General features: G+C 38.6%; 2 protein-coding genes and 1 non-coding gene across 3 annotated transcripts in view; 2 read left to right on the top strand and 1 right to left on the bottom strand.

Annotated features, from left to right (window-relative positions):
* The first annotated feature begins 1,135 nt into the window (after window positions 1–1,135).
* Window positions 1,136–1,215, top strand: LOC149846198 (small nucleolar RNA Z155). Its single transcript, XR_016430662.1, has one exon. It is a non-coding gene; the product is annotated as a small nucleolar RNA Z155 (small nucleolar RNA).
* Window positions 1,216–3,674: 2,459 nt separating this feature from the next.
* LOC149846197 (uncharacterized) lies at window positions 3,675–8,100 on the bottom strand. The gene is made up of 3 exons (XM_089997875.1): window positions 7,795–8,100; window positions 5,480–5,607; window positions 3,675–4,176 (listed from the first exon to the last, which is right to left on the bottom strand). Exons 1-3 carry the CDS (start codon window positions 7,940–7,942, stop codon window positions 3,886–3,888), a joined length of 567 nt encoding a protein of 188 aa, XP_089854001.1. The 5' UTR covers window positions 7,943–8,100; the 3' UTR covers window positions 3,675–3,885.
* Window positions 8,101–9,530: 1,430 nt separating this feature from the next.
* LOC149846196 (Cation efflux family protein) overlaps window positions 9,531–15,858 on the top strand; it is a 40,194-nt gene continuing 33,866 nt past the window's right edge. Inside the window, exons 1-2 of the mRNA XM_089996238.1 lie at window positions 9,531–9,958; window positions 11,922–11,991. Of these exons, the coding sequence (XP_089852364.1) occupies window positions 9,593–9,958; window positions 11,922–11,991 (436 nt within the window). The 5' untranslated portion in view covers window positions 9,531–9,592. The remainder of the gene's footprint in view (window positions 9,959–11,921; window positions 11,992–15,858) is intronic.

Raw genomic sequence — 15,858 nt, 5'->3', positions numbered from 1 at the left:
CGATTCCTGTAGTTGAATTCAGTATCGAATCTCTTATCGAGTGCATGTTGGGTCTGGTTTTGGATTTTTACATGTGAATCTGGAATTCCTATCTAGAGGCTAAATAGCTAGTCAGATCCAAATTGGCAAAGGTTTTCTTTATCTTTATCCAAGTCTGACTCCAAATCCGTATCTGGATGCATCGGTTCTGAATCCAACCTGTTAAATATTTGAGTAATGAAGAATTGCTAGGCTACATATTGGGTCGGATAAGATCCGATCTACTAAGAAACGTGACCAATCAAGGCCAGCTTAATTGGATAACAAAACCAAAAACCTGCACCTTTTACGTTCCTCATTTTCCCGGTGTAGGGAACGAGCCAGATCCAGGTTTGAGGTGCTGGTGCAGGTCTAGTGGATTAGACAGGACCATGTCCAGTTTTGTGTCCAGATAGAGAGAACCAGACCCGATAAAACCTCTATTTTATATGTGAAAGTTTTGGATCCTAGTTGGATCTATGGTCGGACTTGATTCTGTTTTGCAAACTTCCAAACAGACCCGAATCCATGTCCTTACTACTCAGCTCTGGTGGTTCCAAACCCATTTTGTAATCAGATCCGCTCTCAATAATATCGGGTTGATACCGGGTCGGTTCTGGTTAGACCCGACATGTTAACGGACCTAGTCCTGACTCCTGAGGGACCAGGAGAGGTCTTCTTCGGCATTTTGCAAAACTATGGAGGGCAGTTTCGACACATAAATAAAAAATGCGAAAACCCTAACTCTCCCTCCTGTTGTTTCTCTCTATAAAACACGAACCTCTTCTTCGTCGTCATCATCATCTTCTTCTTCTGCTCTCATAATCCGTTTTCTTGTTTTTCTTTGGAAATTCTTCGAATTGCTTTATTTCGAGATTTCTTATGATTTTTCATAATCCGTCTTCGTGATTTTCTTTGTAAATTCTTCGAATTGCTTCATTTTGAAGATTTCTTATGATTTTCTGTGGGGCGATGATGATCAAAAACTACCTATTTGTTGAGGGGATGCGATTGGAAATCATCTCGGATGATAAAGAAACTAATGGATCTACTGAGCCTTCTTTTTTTTCCTTTTTATTGATTTTATTTGTTTATTTATTTGGTCTTTCGTTATTGCCATCGATGTGATGATACGCTCTTTCAGATGCGATAGCAAATGTTGTTTCAGAAAATCAGACTACAATTATCTGATCGATGGTATTTGTTAATCGTTTATCCTCTTTTTTTGTTTTGTTTTCGGAAGAAGACTAAAAAGGATTATCTTCTTCCTCTGTTCAAGAAAATGTTTCGTTTTCTGGATATTCTTGTTAGATCTTCAGAGTGCTGGATTTCTTAGTGCATGTTTGAAAACGAAAAAATGGTAAGAAAAATGTTAGGACAGAAAAAATGATAACTTTTTCAACCATTTCAAATAAGATAAATTTTTATAAAAAGTTGTTGTAAAAAGTGTGATTTTTGATAGTAAATTCTTTTACCTGGGGGTGAATTTTTCCTATAAAAGTTCTTTTCGATTAAGGCAATCATTCACCCACAACACATCCCATTCCATGGGCTGCCACAAAAAAAACTTCATCTGTCTTCGTCTTCCTCTCAACCACCACCATTTCAAGGTCTCTTTTGAGCGTGGTCGACCACCTCTCTTTCTCTCTCTCATGCTCGAACCGCCTGCCTCTCTATCTCTTGGGTGTGGTCAACCACCTCTCTCTCTCTCTCTCTCTGAGAGGGGGCTGATCGGATCTTCTCTTTCATTTTTTTCATATTTTTATTATTCTCAAGTGAAAAAATTTCATTTAAAAAAGTTTTCATATCAAAATTTTCATAGGTAAATTTGTCTTCTTCTATGAGAATTTTCCTTGCTTCCAAACTCGCCATTAAGTTTTTAATTTTGGGCTTTTTAGTTGTTTGGCTTTCCTCTTTTTTTTTTTTTCTGTTTTAGCAAAATTGGGTTTAAGGGGGCTGCTTTTTTATTGGTTGGGAGAATGGTTCCTAGGAAAACTCTTCGTGGTGCTCGTTGCACAAAAGCATGGAAAAAGTTTTGGTTGGGAAATGAGAAAAACATTGAATGGAACAAAGTAAAAAATAATATGACAGGCTAAATTTACAATATATTAAAATGTGCAATAATTTTTTTTCAATCTTTGAAGCTTTGCGAATTTATCGCAGGAATTAAGAAAAAAGACATTGTGAGTCCGAATAGTTAATTAAATAAAAATATTTGGAATATTTTAATATAAAAAACAGTTTTTCTTAAAACAAAATTAAAATATAATAAATTATTATTTAAAAACGTTAAAATAATGCAGTATGGGTCTGTATCAGAGTCTGTGTCCGCTTGTGTCACTAAGGACACAATTAAAGTGGCGTGTCTCTGTGACATAACCACGAGGCAATCCCACATGAAATGAAGGGAGAACAAGAGCATTGAAGTAAAAAAATCAAACCCAAAGCTTTGGAGAACACCTCAAGAGTTCACGTTGTATATAATTGCAACCTATGCTCTATTAAGGGAAACACCATTTCCATGTGTTGCTAAAATATGGTTTTTGCCAAAATGTGGTATAAGAGACGAAGTTGCCAAAAACACCCTTTTATGAGTGGTGATGAAATGTGGTGTTGGCTTTGTCAACATCACTGCTCCGGTACTCCAAAACAACAGGTTGTTAGGGGAAACTGAAACACACTGCTCCCAAACAGCAGAGGATGTTAGAGACACCTTCAAATCAAGGCTCCCAAACAAAGCCGTACATTCATTGGCATACTAACTGGAATTCTTCACACATAAAGGTTTGCACAAATTTAATCTGAAGAGATGGACTAGTGACTAGCATCACGCCCACAGTAATTACATTTTAACCTGAAGGCCTTTTGCAAATTACTTGAATGTTGATTGACCAAGCTCATCCTTTTATACAACATGGGAATCAACAATTACAGTGCAATAAAAGATAAAAAGCTTGCACACCTTAGAAACCCAAAATGAAGCTTCCAGGAACTGTATGATTTCATCAAGCCCATCCTTTTATACAACATGGGAATCAGCAATCATAGTCCAATAGAAAAGCTTCTGCACATTTAATCATATAAGAAAACCAAACTGAAGCTTTCAAGAGCTGTATATTTTAAATGTGTTTGACGATGCATACAGAATGACAATAGCAATGTGCAATGCCTTGTAACATGGCCAATATAGCTTTGTTGGCTCCCCTTGAATGAGCCCATGAATGGGTGTTCAGTTGGTCAACCAGGCTCAGTCCAAGATAATTCCATTTACATCAGGTTTAAATGGGCAATACTCATGAGTAGGCTTACTGGGAAGGTGAGGATAGCAGATAGGCCCAGGTTGAACTGCTATGACATCTAAACTGCACTGGACCTGATGGGCCTCCTTACTATGCAGTGCATGTAATAACCTTGATAATTTTCACTCAACTGGTATGCTTATATGAAACCAGTGAAATACATTATCTGTTATCATGTGTGGATCTCCCATGAGAAAAGCATAAGGCATCACACTGGATACAGAAGGTATACATGATGGCAGCCTGGTCAGACTACGAGTTGTTGAATTCTGGATGGATGTCAACCACCAGCCCAGCCCTGAACTGAGCCGGCCGCTGTGTTCACATCCATTGGCAGAGCATTAATGTGCAGAGGAATTACAAGCAAATAAGTGATCACTGAACAGGAAGGAAAAGTTAGAGTTGATAGGATTCCACATCCCATCTTTTATGACATGTCAATCACGAATTTCAGTTAGTTCAGCTAGCAATTTTAACCAGGTTGGATGTCCCTCCTGAGGTGCTGATACAAAATTGGAAACTGGTACAGAGCAAAAAACTTGAAAAAACCACTGTAAAAAAACTCTTTCTAACTTCTGCCATCATTGCTGCTTTTATTGGCACCCTCAGGAGGGAGAGAAAGAAACTGCAGGACTCTTTGGACATGCACCACATCAACTTTTAATGTCTCAGCAATGTTTTTGTCATCCATTGGTTTACTTTGACCATCCGCTTTGCCTTCATGGAGAAGGAAGATCTGGCGCAGCTTAGCGACATTCAGCGTCCCTGGTGTAACAAATTTTTCTTCATCACTGCCAGCACCAGCCTTTGTATCTCGTAGCTTTGGCATGGGTCTGTTATATCGCTGGACCACTGATGCCTGAAAGGAGCGTAAAGCCAATTATTGGTCCAAAATATTCAAAAGCAGATTTTGATCATAGCAGTAGAAAGCCCATCAAAATGCAGAAAGCACACATGAGAGCAATTTGTAGAACGCAAGCACAAACACTTACAAACTTGAGACTCCTTCAATATTTCCCTGGTGTTGAAGTTTTCCTATTTCTTGAGAACTTGGCTTCCCATCCCAAAGTTACTTCCAACTTGACTTCCATAGTCACCAATATTGGTCTCAGGAATATCTTGGGACATGAATAGGATTTTCAACAAATTGGGACAACATAGGAAGGATCTTGAAATTTTTAAAAAAGACTTATAGTCGTGTACAAGTCAATATAAAGATAAGGAAAAACATATTTTACTTTTTTCAAAGTGTACAAACAAGTAGAAAAGTTTTTGAAACAGAGAAAAAAAAAGAAACAATAAAAAACCATATTTCGATTATAAAATCCAAGATAAATAAAAATATTGTGATAACACCATGATAATATCACAATATTTTTAAATGCAAATTATTGTGATATTTTGCCTTTGAAATATCTTTTCTATTACATCATCAAAACATGCTCAAAATATCAGGTATATCTGCGACTATGCTACATCCTAATTTTTTGGTGGAAAGGACAGCTGATACCCCAGTGCTGCTGAATGGTCACAACAAGACATCGAGGACATGAGGCCTGGCCAATTCTTTAGGAAGAACAGAACTATTTCACTATCATACACACAAGATGGGAAATTAAGTGGTAATATGTGCTTATTTCAAACCCTTGAACTATGACATATTCCAAACTGTCAGATACTTTTGAAATGCTCTAAGATACCGACCTGCACTTTCTTTCACTCCTGTATTTATGTTTCTGCATGTCCGAAGGTTTTTAAGCCAAGAGACAAATGAATGACATTCAACCATTAGGTTGTTAAGCCAATGTACCTTTCATAAATTTGCAAAAACACCATTAATCTTAAACCACATGGTATCTTATAATTTCTGAGGTAAGAAGTGTCATGAACTTGTTATAGCACAGAGACAATACACACATGCACACATGGACGTGAATGAATGTGTGGGCACATGCATGTGCACAAATGCACACACACACACATGTAAAACCAGCCAATAGGTGGATAAACTGATATAAACGTTTAATAAAGTAGAGACATGGGATCAATAATCTCATTGCTTTGAGAAGTACTCACTTTTTAAGGTGCATGGACAGCATGAGGTAAGACAACTATAATCTATATATAACTGAAGTGAAATAAAAGGACCTGCATAGCTTCACCTCACCCATTTCCAGTTTAACGCCAGGCTTTGCAGTGATTCTTCCCACCATCTGTCTGAGCATTGCATCGTATTCTAGATCTCTTTCTTCGAGTACAGGAGATTCATTTCTGTTCCTAGATATAGATTCTGGGAAACAAGATGAAATAAAGAAGCGTCTTTACTCGGTTCAGAATCCATAAAAGAAAAGAATATCTAACTTAACGATTTAATATTCTAAAATACAAGGCTATAATATTCAATCTTTAACCCCACCACATCATCTAATCTTTTGCTTTGTTGATATTAACAAAACTTCATAAGATGTATTTCCAAAACAGACAGAAACTCAAAATAGTCTTCCAACCATAAAAGTATCACAGTAGAACATGTAGATAGAGTTCAGTACATGGCAGCAAGTGAATGAAAATAGAAATAGAAAAAAAAGTAAAGACAATAAGTGTTCATTTTGCATTCTCATACATCCAGGTAATTTCTGGTAGTTGAATTCCAATGCAGTGACATAAAGTGACAAGAATACCGTGCAACTGAAGCATTGATCAAATCTAGAAAAGGATTTAAGAATGCTGACGTAGACTAACCACCAAAAAATGTGAGCCTAGCATCTCTTTCAGAAAAAAAAAGAGCCAGAGAAACAAAAAAGAGAGAACAGAAAAATATTTTATAATTTCAAGGCAAATTTTGGAGGTTCTAAGATGAAAGTGAAAGACAGTTTGAGCGTTCATAATTGAATATGAACCATATTATCCATAAGTTTGACATGATAAACTTATTCGGCTGTGAGTTTGTGCTATTTGACAGAAAGTACTACAGTTCTTCTATCGGATGAATCTGTTTTAAGAAGCAAAGCATCTGAGTACAAAACCATAATTGACAATTCGTAATCTACAGCTATAACCTTGGATGCATTAACAAAGCAAGTCCTATTCTTCAAGATAAAAATGCAGGGAAGTCATGAGCAACATTTATGTTTACAATGCTCAACAATTAACGATATAATGAGCAAGATGATCTACACTACTAATTAAATCCTGACTCAATGTGTGTTTGGTAAGTAATCTTGCTTGGTCTTCTGCATATGTGTGTCATTTTGGAAACCAGATTGATCTATTATACATCAAGTCACAGACAATAGCGTCCTATTACACCCCTCACCAATAACATTTTGACAATACTCTTTCCGCTTCTCATTGCTCATGTTTTTTTACGTATTATTCTTGCATGTGGACTTATCGAGAGAGAAATTCATGATAGAAGGATCTCGCATAACTGGAAAAGAAGTGAATAAAACTATCCTTCGATAAAAGGGTAATTTTGCATGTTTTTCTGCATATGTGTGTGATTTTGGAAACCAAATTGATCTAGCATAGATCGAGTCAGAGACAATAGCGTCCTATTACACCCCTCACCAACAACATTTTGTTAATATTCCTTCAACTTCTTATTGCTCATGCATTTTACTTATTGCTCTCGCATATGGACTTATCGAGAGAGAATTCATAATAGAAGCAACTCCCAGAAGAGGAAAACAAGTGAATGCAATTATCCTTCGATAAAAGAACCATCACATTTAACACGATTTGTGCGAAATTCAAAGCATTCTTCTCGTATGTGGACTTATCGAGCGAGAATTCATAACAGAAGGAACTCACAGAACTGGAAAACAAATGAATGCAATTATCTTTTCGATACAAGAACTATCACATTTACACGATTTGTGTGAAATTCCAACCATTCTTCTCGCACGTGGACTTATCCAGCGAGAGTTCATAACAGAAGGAACTCACAGAACTGGAAAACAAGCGAATGCAATTATCTTTAGATAAAAGAACCATCACATTTACACAATTTGTGCAAACTCCAAACCACTTTTCTCAATCCCAAAATTCAAATATAGTCTCCCAATGAATGAAAAAAACAACCATCATTATCAAAACCGCATTCGATTTGACATCACGGTGGTGATGATTCGTGGCCGTGAACTAAACTACGCTTGACTACTGAAAATTGGTACTAAGGGAAACGCCAAAAAATCGCAATGAATAGAAACAACGATCGTTATTATCAACTCCACTTCGTTTTCTCACTGTGGTGGGGATGATCATGGTAACTACGACGACGATGATTTGTGAGAACCAGAAAAGCTATGCTAGAGTACTGCGAATTGGGTCTAACGGAAACGCCGAAATCCGCCTCAGACGATCGTAGATGCCCGCAAAGATCACGAAAATTCAGAAAAGGGGAAATGGGAGCGAGGAGAAACGATAAGAGTATAGGAAGAAAATTGTGCGAATTGCAAACCGGATTTTCACGCACCGGAATCGGCGTCGGAGAATCGTGCTTCCTCTCGTTTGGGCAACTCCGGCCTGCTCGCGACGACGACTCTCGGCCTCTCGCTCTTCCTGGACGGGTCGAGGCTCGGAGCCCGACCCCTTCCAATCGCTCTGCGCAGCGCCTGGCCCATCTATCGTCGATGGTTCTAGGGATTCAAGTGCCGGAAAACGCCTCGGACCATGCCGGAAACCTCTCGTCGTGAGGCGTAGATGGAAGCGCCGACGGATTTCCGGCGTCTGGTTCGCATAGGAAGAAAGAAAGAAACTCTAGCTAGGACACGTGTTTGTGGTCGCTGGAGAAGCAGCTCTCCCTGTGGCTCCCATTTAGGCCACGTTTGGGAGTGGTAAAAATTTTCATAAGAAAGTTGGATGATCACGTGAAAATAACGTTATCTGACATACGAAAACAGTAAGTGGCAAGAAAAAAGGACCTTCAAATAGTCACCCAATTAATAAGCAACTTTGCTTAGGTTTCACGCAGCTTACGGCTTTGATGTGCTTGCTTGTGATCTAGAGAGATGTAAACGGTTCGGACATGGCACGGAGTTTTGTGTGACCAGGACACCGACCTCAAGTACGACACGCAGAGTCAGTGCGGTTAGTTCTCTGATCACGAGGGTGGGTTTCTCTGTGTATTCAACGTGACCAAATATCATATTCAATTAATCGGATGTTAACTAAATAAATTAAAACTAAAATTAAAATTTAGATTGCACCCATTCATAACACCATCACTCTTCCCAACATTGCACCCATCTCCATCTCTTCTCTCAAAACGACGGCTCTCAAAATCCGATTCATCGACATCCATATTGTTAAGTGAGTCAGTGCATTAAGTTGTTTACACAATCCAGATCAATTAGATTTACCATGCCCAGATTCGGGGCATAAGAGATATCTGGTAGGGGTCGGGCCTAACCCCACATGGTTGGTAGGAGCTGTCATGAAGTTGCAGGTTCAAACCCAGATAGTATTATCATGATACGGAACCACCCTATAGTTTTTCCTAAAAAAATATATATATGTTTTAACACAAGCTTTTGAAAAACAAATAAAAAGACAAGCGGTTAACTTATGGGCAGATTTTCCTCTCCTTGGCCCGACCATTTGAGTCGGGATCGGGTGCAATATGATTGCACAAAAATTTGTGCATTAAGCGTCTCCATCACCCTCCATCAGGTCTTGGGTCCCACACCTGACAGGCGTTATCCCCAAGATGAAGGGCGATCAGGTGCTTAATGCACAAATATTTGCTGCACCTGATTTTTTCACCGATAATTTGATGAAAAGGTAACAGGAATCTCTTTGTATAGGACTTCTCGCTCAGCATAGTTCTTTTCGTTGTATGAATCATTTATCTATTCACACGTAAGCAATGTGGTTCAATTTCTGGATGTATATAAATAAGTAAAATTTTATTTACTTATATATGTTCCACAAGCAGCTTTAACGAAAAAAAGGTAAATTTCTTAAAAAGAACACCCATTTTATCAATTATTTACTAAAGACCACCAATAATTTTTATAAATTACGTTTAGCTTTTAGGTCAGTTTAGCAGTTTAGGTGCACAAAGACAGAAATGTGTTGAGTTGAATTGAGAGTGGGGGATAGTCTGTCGGGCTCCAACGTTGGGTACGCTTTTTGTAAATAAGTAATAAAATGGTGTCCGTACATTCGATCCGTTGGAAAAGTGCGGGAGAGAGGAGGGCGCCCTCTATTTCCCACCCTCGGACCGAACCGACCGAGATGCTGGGGTCGGAGGGTCGCTCTTGTCCGACCCCATGGATTTCCTCCAGGGCCCCATCCGCCGCCGCTCCCTCTCCCTCTGCCGGGCCTACCTCTCGTCCGGCTTCCCAATCGGCGAAGGAAGGAGCGCCGCCGCTGATTACCACCGCCGCGTCCTCTTCCCCCCACCCCCACCACCGCCGCCGTATGACGACCGCCACCACCATTGGGAGACCAGCCGGAGGTGGCACGTCGGCCACTCGCACGATCACTCCCACGGTGGTGGTGGGAATGAAGGTGAGGGCGTCTTCAAGTTGGGCCTCGCCGCCGACGTTTTTCTCGCTGCCGGAAAGGCCGCCACCGGGTACCTTTCCGGCAGCACGGCCATCATCGCCGATGCCGCGCATTCGGTCTCCGACATCGTGAGTGCTGCCCTCATCGGGTTTCCCTTCCGTAATTCCTTTTTCGTTTGATTTCTTGGATTCATTATTTCATTTGGATAGGTTTGTGTGGATTGTAATTGCTGCAAGCTCTTCGCTTGATGCGGTTTTCTTGTTGGTTCGTTGTTGGTTTGTTGATTGATTGAGTTGAATTCGTATGTTGGTCCTCTTGAAGTATCAAATTACGTGCTTGATTTTGCAAATTACCCTCGTTTTTCATGGATTATAGGAATAATTTGAGATACCCAATTCGTTTTCGGGATCTTATTGGTTCACCATCATGTTGGTTTTGTATGTGAACTGTGTTCAGGCAAGATCACTGGGTGATTTCAAGTTTGATGTTGGTGATTATTGGTGAACAAGTTGGAATATATTACCATGTTTCGAGAAATTGACGATTGATATTAGGAGTTGCAGTTTTTGTTAGTCATGTTACCGGTTTCATGATTATCCTTTCCAGCAATTATGCATGTCTATCGTCGACCTACGAATTTTCTCCCTGCACATTTTGTCACTTCTTGCTATCAGGGAGTGTTGCCTAGTGCTAATGGATAAGGAGACGATAGTTGAAGTTCTCATTGGATATGTTATAGCTTTCGGTTTTGCTGTTCCTACTTAACTTGATATGTATGCATCTTTTTGTTCAACCGCGTGCATTTGGTCCCCAGACCATTGACATGTCTTGCTATCAGAGACCGTTGCCTAATGTTAATAGACGAGGCATAAACATTCTGTCGGTATGCGTGAATTGTCAAGTTGAGATATGTCCACTGGATGGATTGAATAAACCATCCAAGTGTCATGTCCTTTATGGTGTTGAAGAATTTGTGACTATCGTGGACTCATCAACGGTTTTATTAGTAGTTTTTGTAACTCAAAGGAGTTCTAGAGGATTTATCCATAAATAGATGATTGTGGAAGGAATTTTTGAGGTGGAAATACGTGTTTAACATTGACTATAGATATATGTATGCATTTAGCAGCATCATATATTTATCAAGTGCCCTCTTAAAAGTTTTGCATGCGATTACCTATTTCTTTGTCATGGGTGCCCATGCCTTTTATGCTGCATGTTGCACACCGTCAGTATTCTAGTATTTCACTTTATGTTGAGCATGTAATTGAAATGGAATGGTTAATCTGAAACTGATTCAAAGATTGGCTGGACTTTTTTCGAATCATACGGCGGGGATCTCTTGGATCCTTGAATCTATTAGGGCTATCCATTATTTGTGACACCAGATGTCACTTCAACAATGTCTATGCCAGTTCTATTGATGCTGCAAACTCAGATGATAATCAACTTGTCTTGATAGTGACTTGTGTACTGACATCATCACTTGTTTCCTTAAAACTGTCAAAAGTTGTTAATAACTAATGTTAGTTGCATTTTTTCTCAACATAAAACAATATATACAGATACTGCATAAAAAACATTTACTGCTTGAAGTCTATGAGCTTTAGCCAATTGAAAATGAGCATGTTCAACAATAGGTCAGTCAACAGAACCACTCATTTAGATAGCTATAATTTGTCTAATATTAACTTTCCTTTGGGTGCAATTATCAATTGAAACACTCATTAAAAAAATCAATTGCGAAGGATATCTTTAATAAGCTATTTTTCTTTTCAATTTTTTATTATTATCTCCTATCATAGAATATATTACCATTTTGACTTTAATATGAGAACTTGCCAAAGGAGTTCTGCAGAAATACCTTTACATATGAGACATAATTAACCCAATCCCTGTATAAGATATAACCTTGTTGTGACATTTTTTATTAGGTACGGTGCTGAATTGCAACCATTTAGACCTCATAGAATCCCTTTCCACCTCAAAAATAAATTAAGTGGTTTTGCAATGCATGCACACGTACATCCTATAACTGCTTCTAATATAAGGTTTTCCTTGTGTGTCACCTATGTTTAATTTTGCTTTCAGGTCCTTAGTGGTGTTGCGTGGTTGTCATTTAGAGTTGGCAGAGCTCCCAAGGACAAAGAGCATCCATATGGTATGTATTGTTATGTGAATCTTGTAAAATTTATTAGATTGAATGATGCATTTCTTTTCCTTTTTATAATGCATAAGCAAGATTATCCTGGAAGGTAGCAAAGTGGATTTATTATAGGGTTACTACATAATTTCCTTCTTGATTATAGTATGTGCTTATCTCTTTTTGTCAAAGCAGAAGCATCATCACTGGATCTAAAATAATTTACTGCTAGCTATATTGAAATTAAGTATAATTTTCATGTGCATGATCTACAGTAAAATGTTGATAGGCACCTTTGCTGAGTATTTAGAAATACTTTTCGGAATTTCAAATGTGAAATGTACAATATATAGAATATGGCATGAATGTGGGACACTAATTTCAAGCATTTGAAGCAAAATACAACAAAAGACACATATATAGATATAGGTTGGAAAAATATCCTTATGGTTTGGATACATATAAGATAGTAGGTATAATCAGATTGAAAGTGCAGGTTGGTTGATGAGCAAGACTACCTAACTCAGTTCTCAAATGCAACATTTTTAAGCTATGTCACATGGGTGCGGGTGCGGGGGTGCGGCACTTTAAAAAAAACTTGGGTGCGGGGGTGCGGAAAAAATGTAAAAAATTATATATATATATATATATATATATATATATATATATATATATATATATATAAAGTCCAAAAGTTGGACATAAATGACCCTAGGTGCATTGACTGCACCCAGGGTCAGGTTGACCGCATCGGGTGCGGCACCTAGTTGGAGAATCCTTGTGACATATAGGGCAAAAAAACTTTTCTTGGCAATTTTTTTTAAGTCCGAGAATTGGACCAAAATGACCCTGGGACCGCACCCGCGTCGAGTCGCGTCGATGCGGGTGCGGCACTCTGCTAGCCGAATCCTTGTGACATAGGTTTTAAGAGAAACTAATATTTCATTTGAAATGAATTCCTTATTAGGCAGTATCTTATTTGGCTGCAATTACTTAATAGTTACATGCGTCTAAGATAAATTAAACTAATAAAATTTGCTGTCTTTGGAACTTAAGTAAAAGAGGGAGAGATATCCATTTCATCACATGTTAATATACATGTATATGAAAATGTTGGTGTTTGTGGGGGAGGGGGGTGGTGTGTGGGAAAGGATGGGTTAAAAAATATGGGAGGGTGCCGTTAATGAGAAAGAGATATTTTAGTGCTACAAGTTACGTGTAGTTTTTTCCCCTTTTAATTGGATAGTATGACATGAAGATATTTATGAAAACTTAAGACAAAAATGAACTTAGCAAGATGTTGTCTTCATTTGGTACAGTCAAAACCGTTAATTGATTTTCTGTTGAACAATTGGCTGTATAAGATGAGGTTTTGATCGTGTCTTCCACAAACTATAACGCATACCTGTGTTACATGACAAATCATGTCATTTCATGAGGACACATGCAAAGATTCACTTGTTCGTATTGTGAAAATGTCTACAAAGAGACAATACGCATACAAGCACTAATACCTCACAAGAGATGTGCACAAAGGCTCTCAAATAACACTTTGAACAAATATGCACAAAGGCATAAAATAACACAAATATGCACAATGGCATGTAAATAATCTCTATATTCGAAAAGAGAAGGAGCTTGAGCTCTCAAGCTTATCCAAATACAAGGGGAAGTCCCCTATTTATAATCAGAGTTGCCAGTCGAGGAAGCGGGAGCGAAAAGCGATACGGGAAGCGGGAAGCGAGGCACTTCTAAAATTTTAGGAAGCGAGAAGCGCGGGACGACTTAGGAGCGACCTAGGAAGCGTCTCGGAAGCGTCTCGGAAGCGAACTGGAAGCGACCTAAGAAGCGAAAAAGGAAGCGACATAGGATTCAAATGAGAAGCGAAAGGAAGGCGATTTTGGGATATGATTCCCAATTTTTATTGTTTTTTTTATGTTGATTGCTAGATCGTATACATGAATTTAGTGTTCAACATTGTAAAATTGGCTGAGCATTGGAGATTCGAGATATTGTATTTGTTGTTAATGTCCCAACACACAAATAGAACACCAAGAAAAAATATGCAGAATATATCTAAAACTCGGCACGATAACACCAATAAAATATCATACAACTAGCTTCATATGAATATGAATACTCAACTATAGGCACCAAAAGTAAGCGAGAACTAACAATAAGTTCACATCCAAACTGAGTATATCACATCCATACTACCACAAATATCATACATGATATCCAAGCCATCAATACAATGAGATAAACTTACCTCACAATGCCGATAAGCGCATCAAGCCAAATCCAGGTTACCGCCTCTAGTACCACTTCATAAGCATCACGAGCACTCAGCCAAACATGAATAATATCAACCCAAATCACGTCTGTCTGATGGTATACATCAAAACGACCAAAATACAATCCATCCGAGACCCAAACACTCATCGATTGGATTACATTAAACAAAAAACCAAATCTGGACATAAGAAACCTCAATATCCAAAAATCACCAAAAAATCGATAGAAAATCAACCACTCAACTGATTCTCGGACGTCGGAGGTCGCCGAAGAAGGTCGTCGGAGAATGTCGCCGAAAAAGGTTGCTAAATCGGCTGAGCGAGAGAGGGAGGAGGAGAGGCTCGAAATAGGCATGAAAAAAACCCCTAACCCTCTCTTTCGAGTTTTTATTTCACGATTTTTTGAAATTTCCCATTTTACCCTTAATGAACAAATCTTTCTTTTAAAAAAAGGGTAAAATTGTAAAATGCATACCCTTTTAATGGGGTACTCATCCCCTTTTAATGGGGTACGCGTACCCCATTAAATGGGGATGCGCTTCCTGTCATAAGCGTGCGCTTCCCCACGCGTTTCGGAAGCGTCGCGTTTCGCGCTTCCGAAGCGCGTATCGGGGAAGCGCGCTTCCCCTATAGTAGGGGCGCTTTCGGTAACTCTGTTTATAATACACAAGAGGAACCGCTTGGAGGGGCTCCAATGTGGTCGTTGGAGCCCCTCCAATGGTCACATTTGTGACTGTTGGAGGGGCCCAACGACTACATTGGGCCCCCCAAGGTGGGTACAAAAAGAAAAAGAAAAAGAAAAAGAAAAAGAAAAAGAAAAGAAAAAGAAATGTAAAAAATACAACCATATTTCAATTGAAATATATGTAAAAGATAAAATAACAAAAATACCCTTTATCAGGTTTTACAAAGAGTGATATATATATATGTATATATATATATATATGTATATATACATATACGTAGGACATATATGTATATGTATCTCCTATATATATATATAATACATTGAGTACATTTTAACACCATCCCTCAAATTTAGGGAGTGATGACCGCAAGTTTGCCAAGGAGAAAATTAAATCTAGGAGAGCAAAGCGCCTTGGTGAAGAAGTCCGCCAATTGATACTCGGATGTCACATATGGAAGATCAATGACCTTCTTCAGGTATTCTTCTCTAACATAGTGGCAGTCCATTTCAATATGCTTCGTGCGTTCATGAAAGGTGTGATTTTTGGCAATGTATATTGCGCTCTTGTTGTCACAACACAACTTTGTTGGTTCTTGAATGTGAACTCCCATATCTTCTAGCAAACGTCAAATCCAAACTATTTTCATGGTTATGGACGCCATGACACGATATTCGGCTTTAGTAGAGGATAGAGACACCTTTTGTTGTTTCTTACATCTCCAAGAGACTAATGATTCTCCTAAAAAAATACAGAAACCAGTGGTGGAGTGACGATTATTAGGGTCACCTCCCAATCAAAGTCTGTATATGCAATCAAATTTAATTCAGAGAATGAGGAAAGAAATACTCCCTTATTTACCGTCCCCTTTATATATCTAATGATGCGAAGAACGACACCCATAT

The sequence above is a fragment of the Nuphar pumila genome, chromosome 2 (genome assembly GCF_984573655.1).
Source record: "Nuphar pumila chromosome 2, dmNupPumi1.hap1.1, whole genome shotgun sequence".
NCBI lineage: Eukaryota > Viridiplantae > Streptophyta > Magnoliopsida > Nymphaeales > Nymphaeaceae > Nuphar > Nuphar pumila.
The sequence above is the reverse complement of the archived record's forward strand: the minus strand, read 5'-3'. Positions and strand labels throughout refer to the sequence as shown.